Below are 19155 nucleotides of genomic sequence, written 5' to 3'. Positions count from 1 at the left end.
CACTAAATAGTCCAGGATGGGAGCTACAGTGTCATTGACGCTATTTTTGTAACATAGCATTAACACTTGATTGGGAATGGTATTTGTTTAAAACGAAACAAGCAGCACGTTTTTGTACTTTTTCTATGTTAATGATATCAACTTGTCTGTATGGATCCCAAACTGTAGGTGCATATTCCAGCATAGGTCTAACAAGAGCTTTGTAAGCTTTTTCTTTACTGAGTAGGAGCTAATGTTGAGATTTCTCCGTAAAAAACCAAGAGTTTTATTGGCTTTGTTACAAATTGAATTTATGTGTTCCTTCCCCGACAAGTGGTAAATCAGAAAAGAACTGTAAAAGTGTGAGAGTGCAAATATCTGCCTCCAATGTGCATTCTACCTTAAGAGTCACTCTTATCCATCATATCCTGTACCACTGTCCCATCATATCCTGTACCACTGTCCCATCATATCCTGTACCACTGTCATGGACTGTTCTGAGGTACTTTCTAGTGTTCAGTATAGATCTGACGACTGTCAAAATGTACATACAGTGAAACCAGATTTTGCTGATAAAACAAACCTGATATTTCTAGATGAGAGGTACAGTATTTCTGAGCTTGTTGATTGATGTTATTTGCTGGATGGTTTTCACAACAGTGTTTTAATCAAGAGAGGAGCTGACGTAAACTTGGAGAGCATTGATCATCTCCGTGCCGATGACCTTGCCAGGAGACATGGCAACGAAGACTGTGAGGAAGCCATTGTCACTAAAAGAATACAGAGATGTGAGTTGCTTAGCAACAGGGCAGAAAATGTAAGTAACTTGGTTGTAAGCTGAGCCATTGAGGACACAGAGAATGTGGGAGTATTCATATATTAAAAGGAAAAATAAAAAATAGCGCAGTGAAAATTTAAAAGCATGTTACATGTACATTTCACGAGAAATCAAAGTGCTTTGTATTTTTGCAAAATCAACTTTATAAATTACAAATTTTGTGCTCTGTGCTTATTAATTTCTTGGATTTCATGATTTAGAAAATATGTTTGAGTCAAACCTCAGCAAATGCTGACAATGCACTTGGGAAAAAATTAGAATTTGAAAAGATAATGGCCAGCGAACTTACATAAAACACAGTGAGTGAGACACAATGGTTGCATAACAATGTGTATGCACTCTGTTATATGTAATTGCTTTGTTTTGTTGTCAAAGTTATTCCATGACAGGATAGCCTTGGAGGCTCACTCATATGTATCTGCTTTTCCCGTAGAAACAGAAATTACAAAGTTCATTTTCTGACCATCCCTTTTTTACATGAAGGACATTGTCAGAGTTTTAACAGCATTAAACTGATATTATATTAAAGCAGTATTGGCTCTTGATTCCTTTTTCCTGTTTCTCAGAACAATAACAACGATCAGACAGTGACGCTTTGCAGAAGCCTAAGCAGCAACTCGCTACGTCTAACAAGCTTGTATGTGCCAACTGCTACTCATGCCATGCAACATTCGCCTGTAGAGGGCAGCAGTGATGATATCCCAGCATGCTTTGAAGTCAGTGTTCCCTGCTGTAAAGTGCTGTCTCCATTTATTGTATCATCTTTCATGCTTTACAAACACACCATTTCAGTGTTTCATCTGCATCAGTCGCTCATCTATTTTACTTCTGTAACTTTTAAAACATGCTTTTCCCTAAATAACCCCACTCACTGCCAATTATTTACAATAAAAATATAAATTATTCTGATGGATTTAATTTTGCTGTTTTCATTGGTAGATGAAATCGACTCAGTTCTTAGTGAAAATGCTAAATAATTGTAGATACCATTCTTTTGGAAAATGAGTGAATTTGAATCCAAGTGAAAATGTCTAATAGGGTCAAAATAGTATAATAAGATCCCAGTGGAAATTAATAATTGTACAGTATATATCATCATGATTTGTAGCATTACTAATGAAGTGCATGTGTTTGTCTTTCTTTCTTTATGTATGTATGTATGTATGTATGTATGTATGTATGTATGTATGTATGTATGTGTCTCTGTATGTGTGTTAGTGTATCTGTGTGTGTATTTGAATGTTTCTATGTATATTGTATGAGCAATGATTTATGTAGCTATATTTATCTCCATATGATTATAAAATCCAAGAGTTTGTATCTTTATAAACTAACTGTTAACATTGTATTGATTAGATAGGGTATTGATATAAGACTAACTTGCTGCCATTTCTATATGTCATCAGTATTTGTCTGGCTGAAGGTTTCTTATAAGTCAAAGTTTTTGGTTTGTGTACATATATTTGATTTGGTCTTCAATGTCTAGGGTTTGAGAGCAATTAGCGTGTACTAACCAATGTTCTATTATCCATTGCAGGCTAAATTGAAGGAATCAGATTTGAGGGAAACTGACCAGTTTGTTGTTGACAGCCAGGATAGAACATTGGTCATGGTAGCGGCAGAGTGTAACAGGTAACCATGGCAATTACTAAAGAATTTTATTATCATCAATTGCTTTATTGTGTTAAATAAATGTAAAATTAAATGATGGCTGCTCTTGTACATGATTGTTTTTTTTCTTCTTTTATGCAGGATAGAAAATCTAAGAATTTTACTGAGTTTACCAAAGTGCCCTGTCAATGCACAACATCCTCAGGTATGTCTGTCCAATTTGTAATGCACTGTCCATCATAAACATTTGATATGAACAGTTTGAACAATTTTATCCTTCACAGGGAATCTTTAGCATAGCTTGCCTTTCTCTGATGGTGTTTAAATAATTTGGTCTACTTATGTCGCACAATAATACGAAACAACCAACTGTGAAATACCCAATCATGGAACAACTCACATAATTATATATTTACAGTGAAGTAAACTGAGGCCTCCATATAATCTGATTTGTTAATGTTTTATCAGCTGTACAGATATTCTGAGACACTGAAAAATCTTATTCAAAAATTCAAATATTTAAAGCTAATTATCATAAGATCTTCAAAATAATATTTGTACCTGTCTCTTGTAATTTCTCAACATGTGTATCTACTATACTTTTGCAGACATTGAAGACAGCATTGTCGATGGCTGCATCCAATGGCAATGCCAGGGCAGTACAGGTCCTGATACAGAACAAAGCTGATCCCTCAATCAAGGATATCTTTGGATACATACCTTTACACTATGCATGTAAAGAAAATCACAAAATGTTGTAGAGGCCATTCTCTTCTATGACCATTGCCTTGTAGTAAGTATGGCTGAAAGATATAACTTGACTAATGAAGAGATTTTCAGAAGGAAGTTTTCATCATACTTTGCTGTACAGTGGTTCTCGAGAAGTGATTAGAAAACGAGAAATTTAAGAGAGTGTTTGATGTCTTGCTTTCATCAAGAATTCAGTATATCGCTATTATGTCAACACAGTTTATATATAACAGTGGCTTGTTTGAAGTTTAGGCAGTTTGTTTTTTTTATTTTCAATTCGCCAGAAATTCTGATGATGGTAAAGTGTGCAAATCAAAATTTCCAATGCAAAATGTTAGGCAAAAGTTGAAGACTTTCATCGTCAAGGAAGATGTGCATTAAAGTCATCTAAACAAAAGCATCATTCCCCATGGTAGTTTTTGCAAGGATTTGGAAACATAGTGCTGAACATGTCTTCCACTGCTGCTAAGACAGAATGTTAAAGGAACTCTTGTAGATGATGAGGAAACTTTAGTAATATTGTGATTTACACCATGCATGTATATTAACAAGGTAATGACCTTGAACTGAAAGACTTAAAAGTTACTGACAAACTGTGTGTACCAAGCAAGAAATGTTTTTCATCAATTCTAGGATGACAAGAATGTAAGGCTATTGATCTGTTATAGTATGATTCTGTTGATATTTTGATGTCAGTGTACCGGTATTTAGGGCCAATTAAAAATATATCATATACTCAGTGAGTTTAATACATGTACTCGTATGAATGTCTGAAATATCAACCAATCAGAAGTATGCTCTCAACAGTGGTTGACCAATACCAGCTCATGTTATGTATTCTGTAGATCATGTCTCTCATTTCCATATCTTGTTTCTGCACTGTTGTACGCAGGGTCTTGAGAAAGCACTGCATGTTAGCACAGATCCTGAAATCAGAGAACTCATTGAGAAAGCCATGGAAAAAAGACAAAAACAAATTGTAACGCCGGAACTTTTTGAGTGTGCTGCCAATGGAAATGCAAACCGATTGTTCTGTGTGTTGGAGGAGGGTGATAATGTCAACCCTCTGACGGGAGCTGGTGATTGGCCCCTCATGGTAGCCGTAGAGAATGGACATTTGGATATCATACAACTCTTGTATGAGGTAAGACTTGTGAAATTACAGATGTCAACTGTAGATAACGTATGCTACAACACAGGTCATCTGTAGTCTGTGTTATGATTTGCCCATTTATTTATGATTATGAGCCATTCTAATAATGTTTAGAAGACAATTTGTAAAAGAAATTTTTTGTTCAATGGATAATCTTCAGTAAAACAAACACATAAAAGTGCAAAATGTCCATCACTGACATAACTCTGCAACAGAATTTGTGATCAGAAGCCTACCATCCAAAACAGCATATGGTACATCTCACTGTAGAGTTACGGTGGTCGATATTTGGCAGGAATAAATTCTTGTTCAAGATAATCAAACTGTTTTGTCTTTATCCACAGAGAGGTGGTGATGTTAGTCGCAGACACCCATCCACCAATGCCACAGTGTTACATGTAGCCAGTGCCAGGGGACACATACAAGTGGTTATTTTCCTATTAAACATCTGTAGACGAGATGGTCTACTTGGTCCGGGCAAGGGAGACAACATTTCATTCTATCAGGAACTTGACATCAATGCAATGAACAATTCTGGACAAACAGCTTTACAGATGGCTGCTGCCAAAGGTAAAGTTTTTTAGGATTTGTGCATTCATGAATTTTTCCAATACATCTTGTATATTTGAATCAAAGTAACTTTCTTTCTTCTCCACTGTCTTCCTTCATAATAGCTGACAACATGCATTACACTCCATGTACCAATTAACTCTATTTTGCACGCACTACATGTTGTGAAAAATTGTTGAACTTTTGATAGTTTTTGTTTACTTTTTCAACCGATTTATCACTTACATCTGGTTGAGTACCATATGGATGGTTAGAAAGAGGACTCTGTTTCTCTGAGTCAGTAGTGAATAGTACAGGTGTTAATTGTACATGCAAGATCAACAGTCTGTCATTCATGTTGAAGCATAGGAATATAGTCTACTTCCTGCATGGCATTGCATATCTGTTAAGGAAGTATTCCAATTTTGGCTTTGCACTCAATAGAAAATGAAAATATTTATTAGGTCCATGAAGAATTGCATTTATGGTAATGCATGCATCGTCCAATCAGGTACATAAGGAGCTACAGTTCAGTAAATTCTTTTCTTCAGAATGGAATGCTAAAAGTGATGTATTGTAAGTCCAGTGATTTTTAGTGTTTCTTTACAATAAATACTTCCATAGTCATTACTTGTGTTCATAATCTGCTTGAATTATTGCCTACCTGATATCACAATCCAGGATTCAGCAAGGTTGTCAGGGCTCTGCTGATGAGAGGAGCCAGCTCAGCCCTCTTGGATTCCGACGGCAACGTCTATAAATGCCAGGAATACGAGGGAGTTCAGGGACTCCTTGAGACGCACAGGAAGGAGCGTGCCATGAGGATTATGGCAATGATCAGAGACAGGAAAGGACTGTCAAAACTGAAGAGAGTATGGCAGGTGAGTTGATGAAATGCATGGTATACTGTCTCAATAATCACCATTGATAATAATTTATAATTATTTGATTGTCATACTCAACCCTTTCACCACCATAGTTTGGCCCGATTCATTGTCAGCAATTGTGACTTTGGACCTGTATACATGGACTTGGAGGGGTGGGGGGGGGGGGGTGGGGGTGAGAGATGGGTTTGCATATTAGATGCTGGTATTTCATCACTGCAAGCATCAATCATACGAAATGTTCATGAACTGAGGTCCAGTTCCTTATCCAAGCATCTCTTCTCCAGTGATATTTGTATTGTCAACTTTGACAAACAGCATACATTGTTTGTTGTGAAACAGTTTTACCTGGTAAATTGATGTGCTAAAAGTCAACAAAGCAGTGTATTGTACTATTGGTCTTTCAGCGTTTTCAATTGACATTGTTTTCCAATTTATTTGACATTATTGATATGACAGGTTAATATTTTAATATATAATATATTTTTTGTCCTATCAGTCAAACTTTGACCATAATCTGAGGAACTTCAAAGGTGACACCCCACTGATGGTAGCGTGTTACCATGGCAGAGTGGACGCAGTTAAGTTTCTTGTACAATCTGCGATACACCGACAAGTAGTTGATAGCAATACTGACAGGTAAGTACTGCAAAGCTAAATCAACCAATCTCAACTGTTTCCTTTGTTATATTCACAAATTTGCCCCTGCAAGAAATAAATTATGATTACAAATTATGGTGAAAGAGTTAACTCAGTGATTGATAAAGTCAGATGTCATGCCCTTGAGGTCATTGTCATGACAAAATGGCCAGTCAGCATGAGAGGGCGCTGTTCTCCAGTGTAAAATGGTAGGCCTATGCTGCTGTAGGTTTGCTAATTTTTGCTCTGTAACATTTCACTTTTCATGGTGCAAAAATAATCAAATTGAAGGGAATTGACTGTCTCCTCTTCTGACTCAATAGATTTTTAACAATACAACATGTCATTCACATTGAATGATAAGTGGTGTAGTATTTACATGTCTGTTGAAACATGTTCTGGTGGTAGAAATTTATTGATGTTAGCTATGATTATTTAATCAAATCTTGATTGTAATCTTGCCAATAATGTCTTTTCATTCAGTGCTTAACTTTTCCAACATGATTGTTAGTTTTGGGGAAATACCATATTACTACAAATACTTACAGTTACACAGCAGAGTTGTATCACAACCAAGACTTGACAGATGAACTGAAAAAACTTACTTTAACAGATAAATCGTGCTTTTGATTGCACAGATTCTAATGCAGGTAATATTTGCATGAATGCACAATGCTTATTCAGTCACTGACATAACCATGTAATTTTGTTTACTAGTTACTGGAATCATGAGCAATCAGACACTGATTCGGGGTCTTACATGGATCACAACACAAGCACCATGATGAATTCAAGATTTTTGGGTAAGCCTGCAAAATACATGTACTCATGGATAAGGTGCAAAACTAATTTTGAAGTCAGTGTTGGGAGTGTGATTGTGATTGTTGGTTGTGAGTAATATTGACATGATTTCACAAACAGAAGAAAAATTATGGCAAATACATCATAAGTTACAGCTAACGGAGGTCCCAAGTTAAAATGTTACCAAAGCAACACATTCTATTCATTGTATCACTGTATAGCAGAGATGTGACAAACATAAATTATTCATGATGCTTTGACCCTTGACCCTTATTAATTTTATTAAATGTTATTTTGATGCTAAACCAGGAACACGAACGGATCCAAGCTCAGCGTCTGAACTCAGCGACACGGAGAGCAATTACATGTACAATGCCCGTAGATGCAAGACTCCGTCTGGGGGATGGTTGCAGCAGTCAGCTGAGTTCACCAGCTCTGGAAGATTCAACCGATACAGTGTCCTCAGTCAGAATCCCAAGAAAATCAGTCCAGTCAGCTCTGAAGATGACCTAGCTGGTATGTGATAAAGGGATTGTGTTTTGTACATTGTACACACTTGCCACGATTTGATAGCCATATTCCTCAAATGTCTTACTTTTGAGAATTTGAAACTAAACATCAAATAGTTCATGTTTGGGAGACAGTTTTGATGTCCGCTCTAGATGAATGAATTGACAGAATTAGAGTACCTGAAATTTTTTATTTCTTAAAAGAAGACACAATTGAGACCATTTTACCAGATGTTGATTTGTAGGCCCCATTGTATTCTCAATTTTCTTTGAGCTCCATAAGGAACATATTTGAGCCATGCAAGGTAAATCCTGTCACAGACTTTGAAATCAAATTCAGTTGAAACCCATCCTCAAGTATTTACCATAAGAAGTATTTCTAGCCAGTTAAGTTCTCAGTCACTTTCATGTGGTGTACTGTCAAGCTGTGAACTGTACTGTCAGTCTGTGAGCTGCACTGTCAGTCTGTGCTATGTACTGTTAGTCTATGCTATGTACTGTCAGTCTGTAAATTGCATTGGCAGTCTGTGCTATGTACTGTCAGTCTGTGAATTGCACTGCCAGTCTGTGCTATGTACTGTCAGTCTGTAAGATGTAGTGTCAATCTGTTTTATGTACTGTCATGCTTTATTTAATGTTGCTAGGCTGTACATGTACTTGTTGAAGTTACTCATCCTATTTGTTACGTATCCTTTGATTTTTTTCACTTAAAAGTGTGTTGTGTCTGACATTGCTACAACCTTGTCTTCACCTGAATTGCTGCTGTGTGTCCGCATGAATGCTGTACAAGTGTGTATTTTGCCATGTGACTAACATAACATGCTGTGGTTCATTGCTGCAACGCCAGTGCACTGGGTTCTGCAGGCCGTGTGTCTGAACAATTCTGTATTCATCTAACAATTCCCCCGCCATCATTGCAGAAACTTTACCCAATCTATCTTTTATTTCAGCAACACTAACCAAACTCTTACCTTATTGGCTATGAAATGAGCATGAGTTGCTGTGTGAGTGATGAGCAAAATGATACATGCAGACTGAAATTTCGTTCTACTTTTTTTTCGCTCACCCAGTATCTCATATTCCCATCGAAAATAATAAATGTAGTATATGAAATTCATTATTGTTCTATACAGATCTGTTACATAGAATTACATAAAGTTTCTTGATTGCTCCATCACAACAATTTCTACTTGATGTTTCCTCAATTTTGATATGAAATACAGAGATTTCATATTATTGTGCTAGGCACTGAAATATTTGAAATGACAGTATTGAAATAGGCTGAAATTTAAGAGTAGGTAATATTTTGAAAATCTTCCACCAAGTTTGTTGATCTAAACTTGAACTCTGCACTGAAAACAAGATAGTGGTCATACTTTGTGAAGACTCATTTCATTTTATGATTTTGACAATTATAAGAACCACACATGTACCGACATGAAACCAGGAGAATTGAAATTCACCAAACATGAAAGGCCAATCTTCAAAATGTCATCGCTGTTCAAATATATTAGCATGCTAGTAAAGATGAGGAATGGAAAATGAAAAAATGGAAAGTTGGCATCACATGGCATATATAATGCACGAGTTAGGCCAATGATTATTCAACATAGATAATAAGTTATTATCATTCAATTTGCATATTCAAACATGTCATTATCATTTGATTTATATATTCAATCAAGCTGTATTTTGTAAAGTTTTCAAGATGAATGCATAAGGAAAGTAACCATTGGGTGAATGCATTAATATGGAACTGCCCAGTTAAATAAAAATATGAATGTAATTACGAGGAAATCAAAACTCCTGGAAGATAATTTGTTCATTTCACCTCAAATCTTCTCTCCTGTGATCAACAGTGGCTGCGGCAGTTGCTAGGCAACAGAAAGCACAGGATCTTAACAGGTCATTCAACCGAAGAGAGCAGGCATTCCGTGACGTGGTTGGAAGTGAAACTGGTCTGAGCAAAGCAGACATTTATCTGATCAGTTTCTCAGAGCATAACAACCCACCTTATTACAATACTAGTGCTGGTGAGTCCAGGACAATTTTGGATGTTTCATCTTTCTCGGCAAAGACGCCTGGATTTGGGTAACATTAGAATTGCCAATTCACCCACAATTAATCATCACCATTTCTAATTGATGATGAAGAATTACCGGTATAATCAATCTAAATTCCAATTAAATATGTGTGACTAAAAATTCTGGTTGTTATGCTTGAACCATGGATGTAAATTTTTTGCGTTCAAGAAACTTTCAAGTTTGTGCATTTTTACTATTATTTGCCTGTATTTGCATCTCAATTGAGATCTAAAAATTGCATGACAATGTTGTGTTGAATTGACCAATCAGAGACCACAATCACATGGTTTCACGTGACACATCATGAAAGACACACTCCAGATAAATTATATACTATTCTCATCTGAGAATAAATGAAGTATAGGTGATCAGTTGTAAACCTACTGACTCAAAGAAGCTATCTCTCTTTCAAATCTTCTCTGACCTTCATTGACCTGTCTAAATTTCAAAATATCTGCTAACTTCCTGATTCTCTGTAACTTCAAAACTACATTTCAGAAGAAATTTGCATGTCAAGTCCATAAAACTGTTCAACTTACCTATCTGCAAGTCTATCATATGCTCAAAAACTTCCCTGTGTTATGTTGTATCCAACTGATTTCAGTATAAGTCGGCGCTAAACTTGAAATGCAATGTGGATTATTGATATCCTCAATGGTTTGATGTCATTTTTGTTGTGTAACTTTGGTTTATATTGGATTGCAATTCTGTAATCAAAGACAAGCAGATTCTTTTTGTCTTAAATTGGAGTTATGATCAGATATGAGAAATAAAGACATGTAGACAGACGTGTTGTGACTTAGATGAATTGTAGAAACCAAGTTGTATGTTATATGTCAGTCACCAAGGAAGTATTTAAACTTTGAAATCCCTGGGCCAACAACTTGGCATTGAGAGATGGAAAATGGGGTATTCACATCTACCACTGCTGTGATCCAACTTAACAATTAGTTGATCCAAATGAAATCTGAGCTGAGTGCACAAAGAACTATCTCTGTAGTTTAGTCATAGATCCTAGAGAAACCTGGGTCTTTCCTTTAGTCTGATCTTTGTACTGAAATTGATTGTACCGGTAGTGTTCAATTTGGCAAAAATTTCACATCTGTGTGTGCTTTCAACATGCAAGGATATCACAGTATTTACATTTTGGAAAATATTTTTTCAGAAGTTATCAAATAGCAAAAGCATTTCCAGGTTTTTCACTTTTTTATAATTTTATAAGTGTGAAAGTAATAATAAGAGCAGTGTTTTGAACTATCAAGTAGGCTGAAATGGTTGATCATATCTAAAACTGTCTTGTTTTTGGAATGCCTTTTTTTGGCCCATGTCTTTTCAAGTTTGTGAGAACACTGAGTGAGTGCACCTTGCCAAACTAACCCTTGCAAATATGACAATTATTGCACGTTTTTCTGTTGCATGTGATTTTGTATCCTATGTGAAAATTTATTGTTTTTTGTTGCTCTAACACAAACCGAATAACACATTGCAGGTTTGTAAAATCATCAAGCTAGGGGGTCTTTATGCAGATTAGCAGTCTTCAGCTCTGAACTGACACTGTCATTGGATGAGGTTGGAGCGATCTGTATAAGGATCCCTTAACTCTGTGAAAAATCTGTCTTTGCAGTTGTTGCACAATGTTCTTATTCTGCACTTTCTGCAGTTATTTTCCGTCAGCTTTTCTGTGGTATGTCATCTTTTCTGATCAATTTCAAACATAAATTGTGTTCCTTCCTGTCTTCATTGCTAGACTGAATGTTCAAGCACAAGTTCATATCACAAAGTATTACTTTTGTCGTAAATCTGACATGTTGATCTAACAGCATAATTCTTGTGTGAAATCTTTCCATCAATGTTGTACACAGCCCTGAAGAGAGTCATAAACCATCTGTGTGACTACAACTTCAGAGATGGCAGTACCTGCCTGCATCGAGCAGTGGAATGTAGCAGTGAGAACAGGGCCATTGAAATCATACAGTCAGTTCTGGAGAAGGAGAGATCGTGTGTGAATATGCAAGACTATGCTGGATTGACACCGCTGCATCTTGCATGTAGTCAGGGAAAGAAACATATGGTTAAAATGCTCACTGTAAGTATTTGTTGAATTATTTTGTAAAATTTTAATAACTTTCAGATTGGTTGTTATACATGGACATCTGTGGATCATCTTTGTCAATACAAGTTAAAGGCCCGATAGCTGTATCTTTTAGCATTATTTTTTGTGATTTTACTTCCAAACTAAAACAAGTTCATGGGAATGTGCTTATTGAGGGGTGGTTATACAGGTAGAATAAACTGTCCACTGGGACTACATGTGCAATTTTGAGCAAGATAAATAATAAATGTTTGCCCAAACAAAAAATGGCGCCCTCATGCAGATAAAGCAAAAACACAGTACGCAGTGCATATATGCATTGGAATCTTCACAGAAACAACAGAGTAGTCCAATATAATGCATATAGTGCTGAATGTTTTCCGCTGGGACACCATATGCTATGTTTTCTTTGTAATATTACCAATTTTTAAAAATGGCGGGAAATCAAAGTAACGGTCAAAATTTAAATTTACTTGTCCAATTTTTCAGTGGTAAAAGTCTGTATCCTTTAAATCTGTAGAATTTAAAGAAAACCAGACAAAATAGAAAGCCTTTTTCAGGTCAACGAATTTCAAGAGTTACAGCTACAGGGGCTTTAATTTTGTGACATCATCCCTCGGATTTTTACTGATACCATATCCGATAATCCAGCATTGTGGCCGCAGATGTTTACTACATCTACAAATTCACTGGCATTGCCGAAACTGTAAAATAATAGCAATAATGCACCCCTCCCAGCCCATAATGAACAAAACAAATTTAGCACGACAGTATGTACCGGTACAAGGTAAAGGTGAGTACATTATGGAATACTAAGTTTGCGTGAGTCCATAATGGACCGGGAGCGGGTACATTATTGCTTTTAAGTGAAATGAGATGAGCATTTTTAGAATTCAAATAATAGTGAATTGTACTATTCAGAGGGGTCAAAGTTCATGATCAATGTTATCTTCATCATATTCTGGTGCAGGACTTGGAGTTCATTGACCTCAATGTGAGAACTTTGGATGGTAAACTTCCTGAAGAGCTGACCTTGAACAAATCAATTCAGAAGATGGTTTGTAGTGCCAGGGAACTTCATCCATACAAGTAAGTTCATGGGTCAAAGGTCAATGTACAAGTGCTTTCCCAGCATGCACTAGGGTTATAGCTTATTGCTGTAGTAGGCATATTGAACATGAAAGACTTATACTTTTGCTCAAATGTTCTTCAGTGAATTTCCACCCATACTCTAACCAAATTACGAATAAAAATCAAAGGTCACCATGCCAAGTTACATACTAGAGAAACAAATTACCTAACATGGGAGCCACCATGGACCAGTGGTTAGGGTAGTGGACTGACTGTCAGAGGATAGTGAGTTTGAGACCTGGTTGAAGTTCTGGTAGATCCAGAGTAACGGATTCACTGTCGCAGGACGGTGAGTTCGAGACTCTAGCTAGGTGTTGTGCCCTTGAGCAATGCACTTTACTCTTCATTGCTCCGTTGGGTAGTGGGTTCTGTGTACCTAATCCTGAAATTGGGCTAACACTGGACTGATAAAAAACATAATACTTATAGTTGAAATTCACAATGGCTGCCATCTGCATGTTAACTCTCTGAGGGAAAGAATAAAATTTGTGTATTATCAATGTCACTGAGACTATCTTATAGTGTCTGAATCAATGACTTTGAGTTTTGAAGATCTGAGAGTGAAAATATCATAGAAGTAAATATCAAAATTCATATCTTTAAAGTGAATTCCAACTTTAACCAAAACAAAGAAATGAACAACAAACAAATAAACAAACATAAATAAATAAATACTGATCTGAGTACTTGATGTGTAGCCAATTTCAATATGTAGGTGGTTGATATGACTGCTAGCATCTAAATTATTGACTATACCGTGTACCGGTATTTGATAAATGAATATGGGAGACCACTTTGTCAAGTACAATGAATAGTTGTGAAATATGTGACAGCCTTCTAATCCTGCTTAAATTTTGTTTTGATGGCAGACCTCTACCAAGTCTTCCAACGCCTCCAGCTAGCAGTGTTGGTGATGGAAGTATTGACCTGGATATGTTGAATGATAGGTTTCAACAACTGCTACGAAGCCAAGACTCCTAGAGTTCATTCCTTGAGATTGGCCTAACAACAACCCCATATGGTTTAAGTAATGGAATTACCCCATTGAATGCAAATGGATGGATTATTCCATAAAGCCACAGGAAGGTGAAGTTGTTAACTTTGTTGTGTTGGTGCATCTTGTATCGACAGCTTGATGTTGGGTCACATCAATGTTATCAATCTGTGTCCTACAATTATACTGTTCATCAGTTATCTTTGGACCCTGGAATGTGCAAATTTACACCATCAATTACGGTACTTAGCTCTCTAACAAGGCCAGTTGATGAATGTTTCAACACTTACACTCTTGATGAAAACAAGTTTCTGTATACTGTAAATTACAAATTCAAGATTGACAATTGTTCAACCCATGTTGTCACCAACTGCAAACTTGGACTGATCCTGTCGTTGTCAACGGTGATATCGGACCAACCGACTTGAAAACAGGGATGGAGAATCAGGAGAAAATATACAGCATTTTCTAAACCCTGCCATACATTGACATAACTACTCTCTGAAGTTTTATACTTTCTATGGTAAAAATTGAAAAGCCATCTTTGCATTGTGGTACATGGTAAAAGCATCTTTGTGAAAACCATATTTGTGGCATGGTACACGGTAAAGTATTTTACAAAAAACTTCTTAAAACTTGAAACTTTTAATATTTTCAGGCAGCTACTCGTGAACAGATTATTTAAATGTAAACTGTCAAGTGTTTTGAAAACTTTTATTTTCACAAAAATGATAGATGCTTTGGAAAGAGCAGTCACTGTGTAATGTATAGCTTATGTTGTTGCTTTAGTGTCACCTTGACAACTACTATACAGGGGCCCATATTTAGATTAAGTAATATGAAATGTTCTCTGGGGAAATAAAATTATTTCCTGCAGGTAAAATATCAATCTGTGAAATTTTGAACACAACCAGTAATGAACTTTAAGAGACTTAATGGTCAGTGTATTGTTTATGTGAACATAAACTGTTTCCTTTGTTTGTTTGTTTTTCTCTCTAAAGAGGAGCTCATAATTTGTATTTTTTTAAAGCATTTCAGTGTAAGACAGAGATACACAAATTTGATTTCAACAACAACACTGTTGGTTGTGACAGTATTTATGGATTTTCAGCCTGATTAGAATCTTCTTTGTTCATACATTTTGTGTTTTTAGTAACTGGATTATTTTTAGATGTATAGATGTATGTTTTTTTAAACTGTAGCCAGTGTAAAGCTCAAAGCATCTTTTGAAAATGCATATTTTCTCGTTCATTTTTCATCATTTTAGCTCTGATGTGCAATGAAGATGTGTACACATTTTTTATGTTTCACTGTAAGAGCGTGTGTGTTTGTCTCCTAGTTTGTGTCTGTGTGTGTGTCCATGTATGTCATGCCTGCAGTGTGTGAGTATCATGCTCAGATCATGTGTTTATCGTTTGTAGAGCATGTGCGTGTCATGTGATTGTCACTCTAATATGCATAAGAGAGACAGAATCTATAAATTATGTAAATTCTCCACGTCATATGTTTGTATCAGTAGTTTTTGAACTATTCAGTAACTACGGAAACACCCAAAATTATTGTAAATATTGTAGATAAATGACACATTTCATACCTTCATTAAATGCTTATCATTCTAATATAACCTTGACATTGATAACTTATCCATGAAAATCATATTTACCATGCCAACTTTGGAATGTTACTTTTTTGTTGGAATTGAACTCTGATTCATTATTAAGAAAAATCCTTTTCTTTACAGTAAATTGAAGTAAATCAATTTCTGTCAACTCTACTCACCATGGCAACTTCGCTAAACGAAGAATTTGGTGCAGATATATATTGATATGCATCTTCATTTTCTCAGTGTTCATTTGTACAAATTGTCAGAAGTAGTGACACTTCTGTGACCATCTATGTATGAATGAGAAAGGGTATTATGACATCTTATGTGTCGTACACTTTTATACCCAAATCTGAGGATGCAAACAAAATCTGTTAAAAAGTGTTACAAAAAATGAAGAAATATTCTTGTTAAATATCATATCAATAATATGCCTCATGAATTACTGACACTTTGTATTAACATTTTCACAATGCCTCGTTTTTACATTTGATGAAATATTGTGTGTGCCTCCAATGTTCTGAATGACTTTCAGCAGATAAAATTTTCAAATGAAATCATCTTGACAAAGAGGATTGAATGACCTTTTGTCATCCTGGCAATGTATCATTCAAAATTTGACAAATGTGGTGGTCTTAAATGGCAACTTCTGACACCAAACTAGTAACAGTTTGCTGTATTTTATAAAGCTCGTTCATCATTGAAACATTAAAACTTAAACATTGAGTTCATAATTCTCTTTCAGAAGATGACTTTGAAATTTTTTGTTACTGTATAAGTAGAGACATGAACTTCAAACCAGCAGATAAAGACCAGAAAATGTTTTATTTTAACATTTTTCAGTTAAAAAAAATCCTATGATGAAAGTAGTGATATACATTGTATCTCACACAACTTCTGCCAAAGGTCATAATATGAAAGCTCGTTGAATCACTGAATTCTGATAATTAGGTATGACTTGATACAAACTTATGGCCATGTCTGATTATTTTTCATATTCCAGAAGTTCAACAGATTCTGTATTTAACCCAGTGACATTGATTTCTAGTGCAGAAGAGAAAGAATTCAAAGTCAATTTCTTTAACGCCATTTACACAAAATTATTTCAGAAATTGTCTTATTGTCATTCATCATTATTCCAGAGAGTAGCCACTGTGTGAATGCAGCTTGAGTTTTCTGATCAGATCGTGACATGGACTGCTTGGAATGAAGTGAAGTCATAATGAGATAATTTGTATAAATTCTATGTGACCCAGATGCAATCTGGGAAATCTTTAATGAGGTGATAGTATAGATTAAAGTTTTAGACAGTTTAATTCTGAATTTACATTTGATACTGGGAATGTTCTCTTTCAAAAGTGAAGCTGCTCGTGAATGTTGAACCTCTCAAGTATGCAAAGAAGTGCAAACTGAAAAACTTGAACTGCTGTAGGCATTTGGAAAGATTTGCTTTGAATCAGAAATATTCTGTAATTGGAACATTTCATAGTAGTGTATACACACCCATATTTAATAGATGTTCAATGATATTTTAGTAATAAACCTCCCCGAGCGACAGTATACCATGAGATTTTGACCAGTTCGAGACATGTGTGCGCGAGCAGTAGTGAGTGCACATAAACTTGTCAATAACTGAACGGTATACCCATTGCTGAGGTGGTTTATTCCTATGATATCATAACAGTATTTTGAAATTCTGTCATGAAACGTTAAAAAAAAGGAAATTTTCTCTAAATAAGAGTTCGCCCCTTTTACAACCATGCTATATCGCAAACAAAGTGCGGTTATTTTCACGTCTCAACAAATATACTTGTATAATTGATATTATATCATACCAGTATATTGATGACACAAATACAGCAATGTGATTGGTCGAGACGTGAAAAGAACTGGTATATTTGCAATATACCACAGCTGACACATGCACGAGCTCTTGGCTTGTGCAAAAATCCATTTTGACGTTGCATGCCAGAATTTCAATATAGTGTTATGATATAATAGCAATAAATCACACCCAGTGAGGGTATACCAGTCTGTTTTGACCAGTTCACTTCATATACGCACTTGCTATCACTTGTGCATGTAAGTCATAAACTGGTCAAAATCTTGTGGTATATCATCGCTGGGTGTGCTTTATAGCTTAAATGTAAAATATCAGAATTGAATGTCACATTGTGTGGACATGCTGACTGTTGCATTTTGCTCATTTCAGTCAAATTGAAAATACTCAGACTTAACTAAACAGAATTGTATTTTGGTGGCATGTACAAATTACAAAAACAAAAATTAATATTATTATTTAAGTTTAAGTGTGGAATTTCTTCCCCAGTGTGAATCTCTCAGATTGTAAAGTTACCATAGATAAAATGTTTTGCAAACGTTGTATGTGAGTTGTAAAATTTATTGCTTCAGCATTTTGAATTGGATTAGCAGGGTTGGTTCCATAGATTTTTATAGTTCAGAAGTTTATTTACTGTTTATATACCATCAGAATGCTCAATAAAATGCTCAATAGATGTAATTCAATGCCTTATTGACTTGTTGAAAATTTTTTGTCTCTTCCTGACATAGTCTTTTATTGTGGCATCTTTCAAACATGTTATTTTAATACCAACAGTGCATATTTGAGATTAAATTCTTGGAGAATCATTAAAATAATTAATAATGCTTCTGGAGAAGCTAGCATTATGATGAGCTACAGAATTTGAAGTTTTGAAGATTGAATGTTTGTCAGTGGTAATCTTGTAAAATGTAGTCAGACGGTGGTAGTCAGACATGGACACTCTCTAAAAAGGTCTGCTAATGTGCAGCGTGCTTGGAAGGTTATATCTGATTGGTCGATTGTCACTTTTCACAGCAACTTAGGGAGTCTTTTTGTATTATTATTTTATGCTTCTTGTTGACGTATGGACTCCCTAGAATAGTTATCAATGAGAATGACCACTCATGCTCAGACAGTCTGCTGAAAATCATGAATGATATGTGAGATTCTTAGAGTCATACCTTGAAACAATCTTTTTTCTCAACTTCACTCAATCCGGTATTAATTTCAGGGTCAAATATTGGCAATTGCATCCAACTGAAATATATCTGTGTGACATTTTACAATATCGTTTTTTTCACAAAGTTTGTTTTGTATGTCAATTGCAAGTTTTGTTCTACTCCCAAAGGCATGTTAAAACGCCTACCATTTACAGTAGCTTGTCAACAGTGTCTATATGTGCAAAATGCACCGTTATTGTTTGTGTATATTTGAATTCCAGTCTGACCAGAATTTACTTTTCATCAATGATTAACAATACAGTTTACACATGTACAGGCTGAGTTGACAAGCTGAATACTGGGTATCCCAACATGCTTTGGTGAATAGAGCAAGAAACTTACTTGGAATTAAAACCTGAGATGGTGGAAAAGATTATTAGGTACAGCTAATGGCCCTTTAATAGCATGTACTCGTAATGCAAAATGCCACTTAAATTTTAACTTATATATTCCTCTTGAAATGGGCATGATCGAAATCAGTTTACATAGTACCTTA

At 35.5% G+C, this 19155-nt stretch overlaps 1 protein-coding gene across 4 annotated transcripts in view; it reads left to right on the top strand.

The window, feature by feature from the left end:
• Positions 1 to 18143, top strand: part of LOC139144072 (ankyrin-3-like) — a 35470-nt gene extending 17327 nt beyond the window's left edge. The window contains exons 1-11 of one of the 4 annotated variants that reach the window (XM_070714725.1): positions 3037 to 3221; positions 4071 to 4322; positions 4676 to 4901; positions 5562 to 5761; positions 6264 to 6403; positions 7121 to 7206; positions 7514 to 7720; positions 9573 to 9746; positions 11660 to 11883; positions 12860 to 12978; positions 13890 to 18143. In XM_070714725.1, the coding sequence (XP_070570826.1) occupies positions 4134 to 4322; positions 4676 to 4901; positions 5562 to 5761; positions 6264 to 6403; positions 7121 to 7206; positions 7514 to 7720; positions 9573 to 9746; positions 11660 to 11883; positions 12860 to 12978; positions 13890 to 14001 (1677 nt within the window). In that variant the 5' untranslated portion in view covers positions 3037 to 3221; positions 4071 to 4133 and the 3' untranslated portion in view covers positions 14002 to 18143. Of the gene's footprint in view, positions 1 to 639; positions 797 to 1383; positions 1534 to 2354; positions 2450 to 2569; positions 2634 to 3036; positions 3222 to 4070; positions 4323 to 4675; positions 4902 to 5561; positions 5762 to 6263; positions 6404 to 7120; positions 7207 to 7513; positions 7721 to 9572; positions 9747 to 11659; positions 11884 to 12859; positions 12979 to 13889 lie in introns of those variants that run through there. The other 3 variants (XM_070714727.1, XM_070714726.1, XM_070714728.1) reach the window with 3 other exon arrangements.
• The last annotated feature ends 1012 nt before the right edge of the window (positions 18144 to 19155 follow it).

The sequence above is a fragment of the Ptychodera flava genome, chromosome 11 (genome assembly GCF_041260155.1).
Source record: "Ptychodera flava strain L36383 chromosome 11, AS_Pfla_20210202, whole genome shotgun sequence".
Classification (NCBI taxonomy): domain Eukaryota; kingdom Metazoa; phylum Hemichordata; class Enteropneusta; family Ptychoderidae; genus Ptychodera; species Ptychodera flava.
This window is presented reverse-complemented; position numbering and strand designations above follow the sequence as displayed.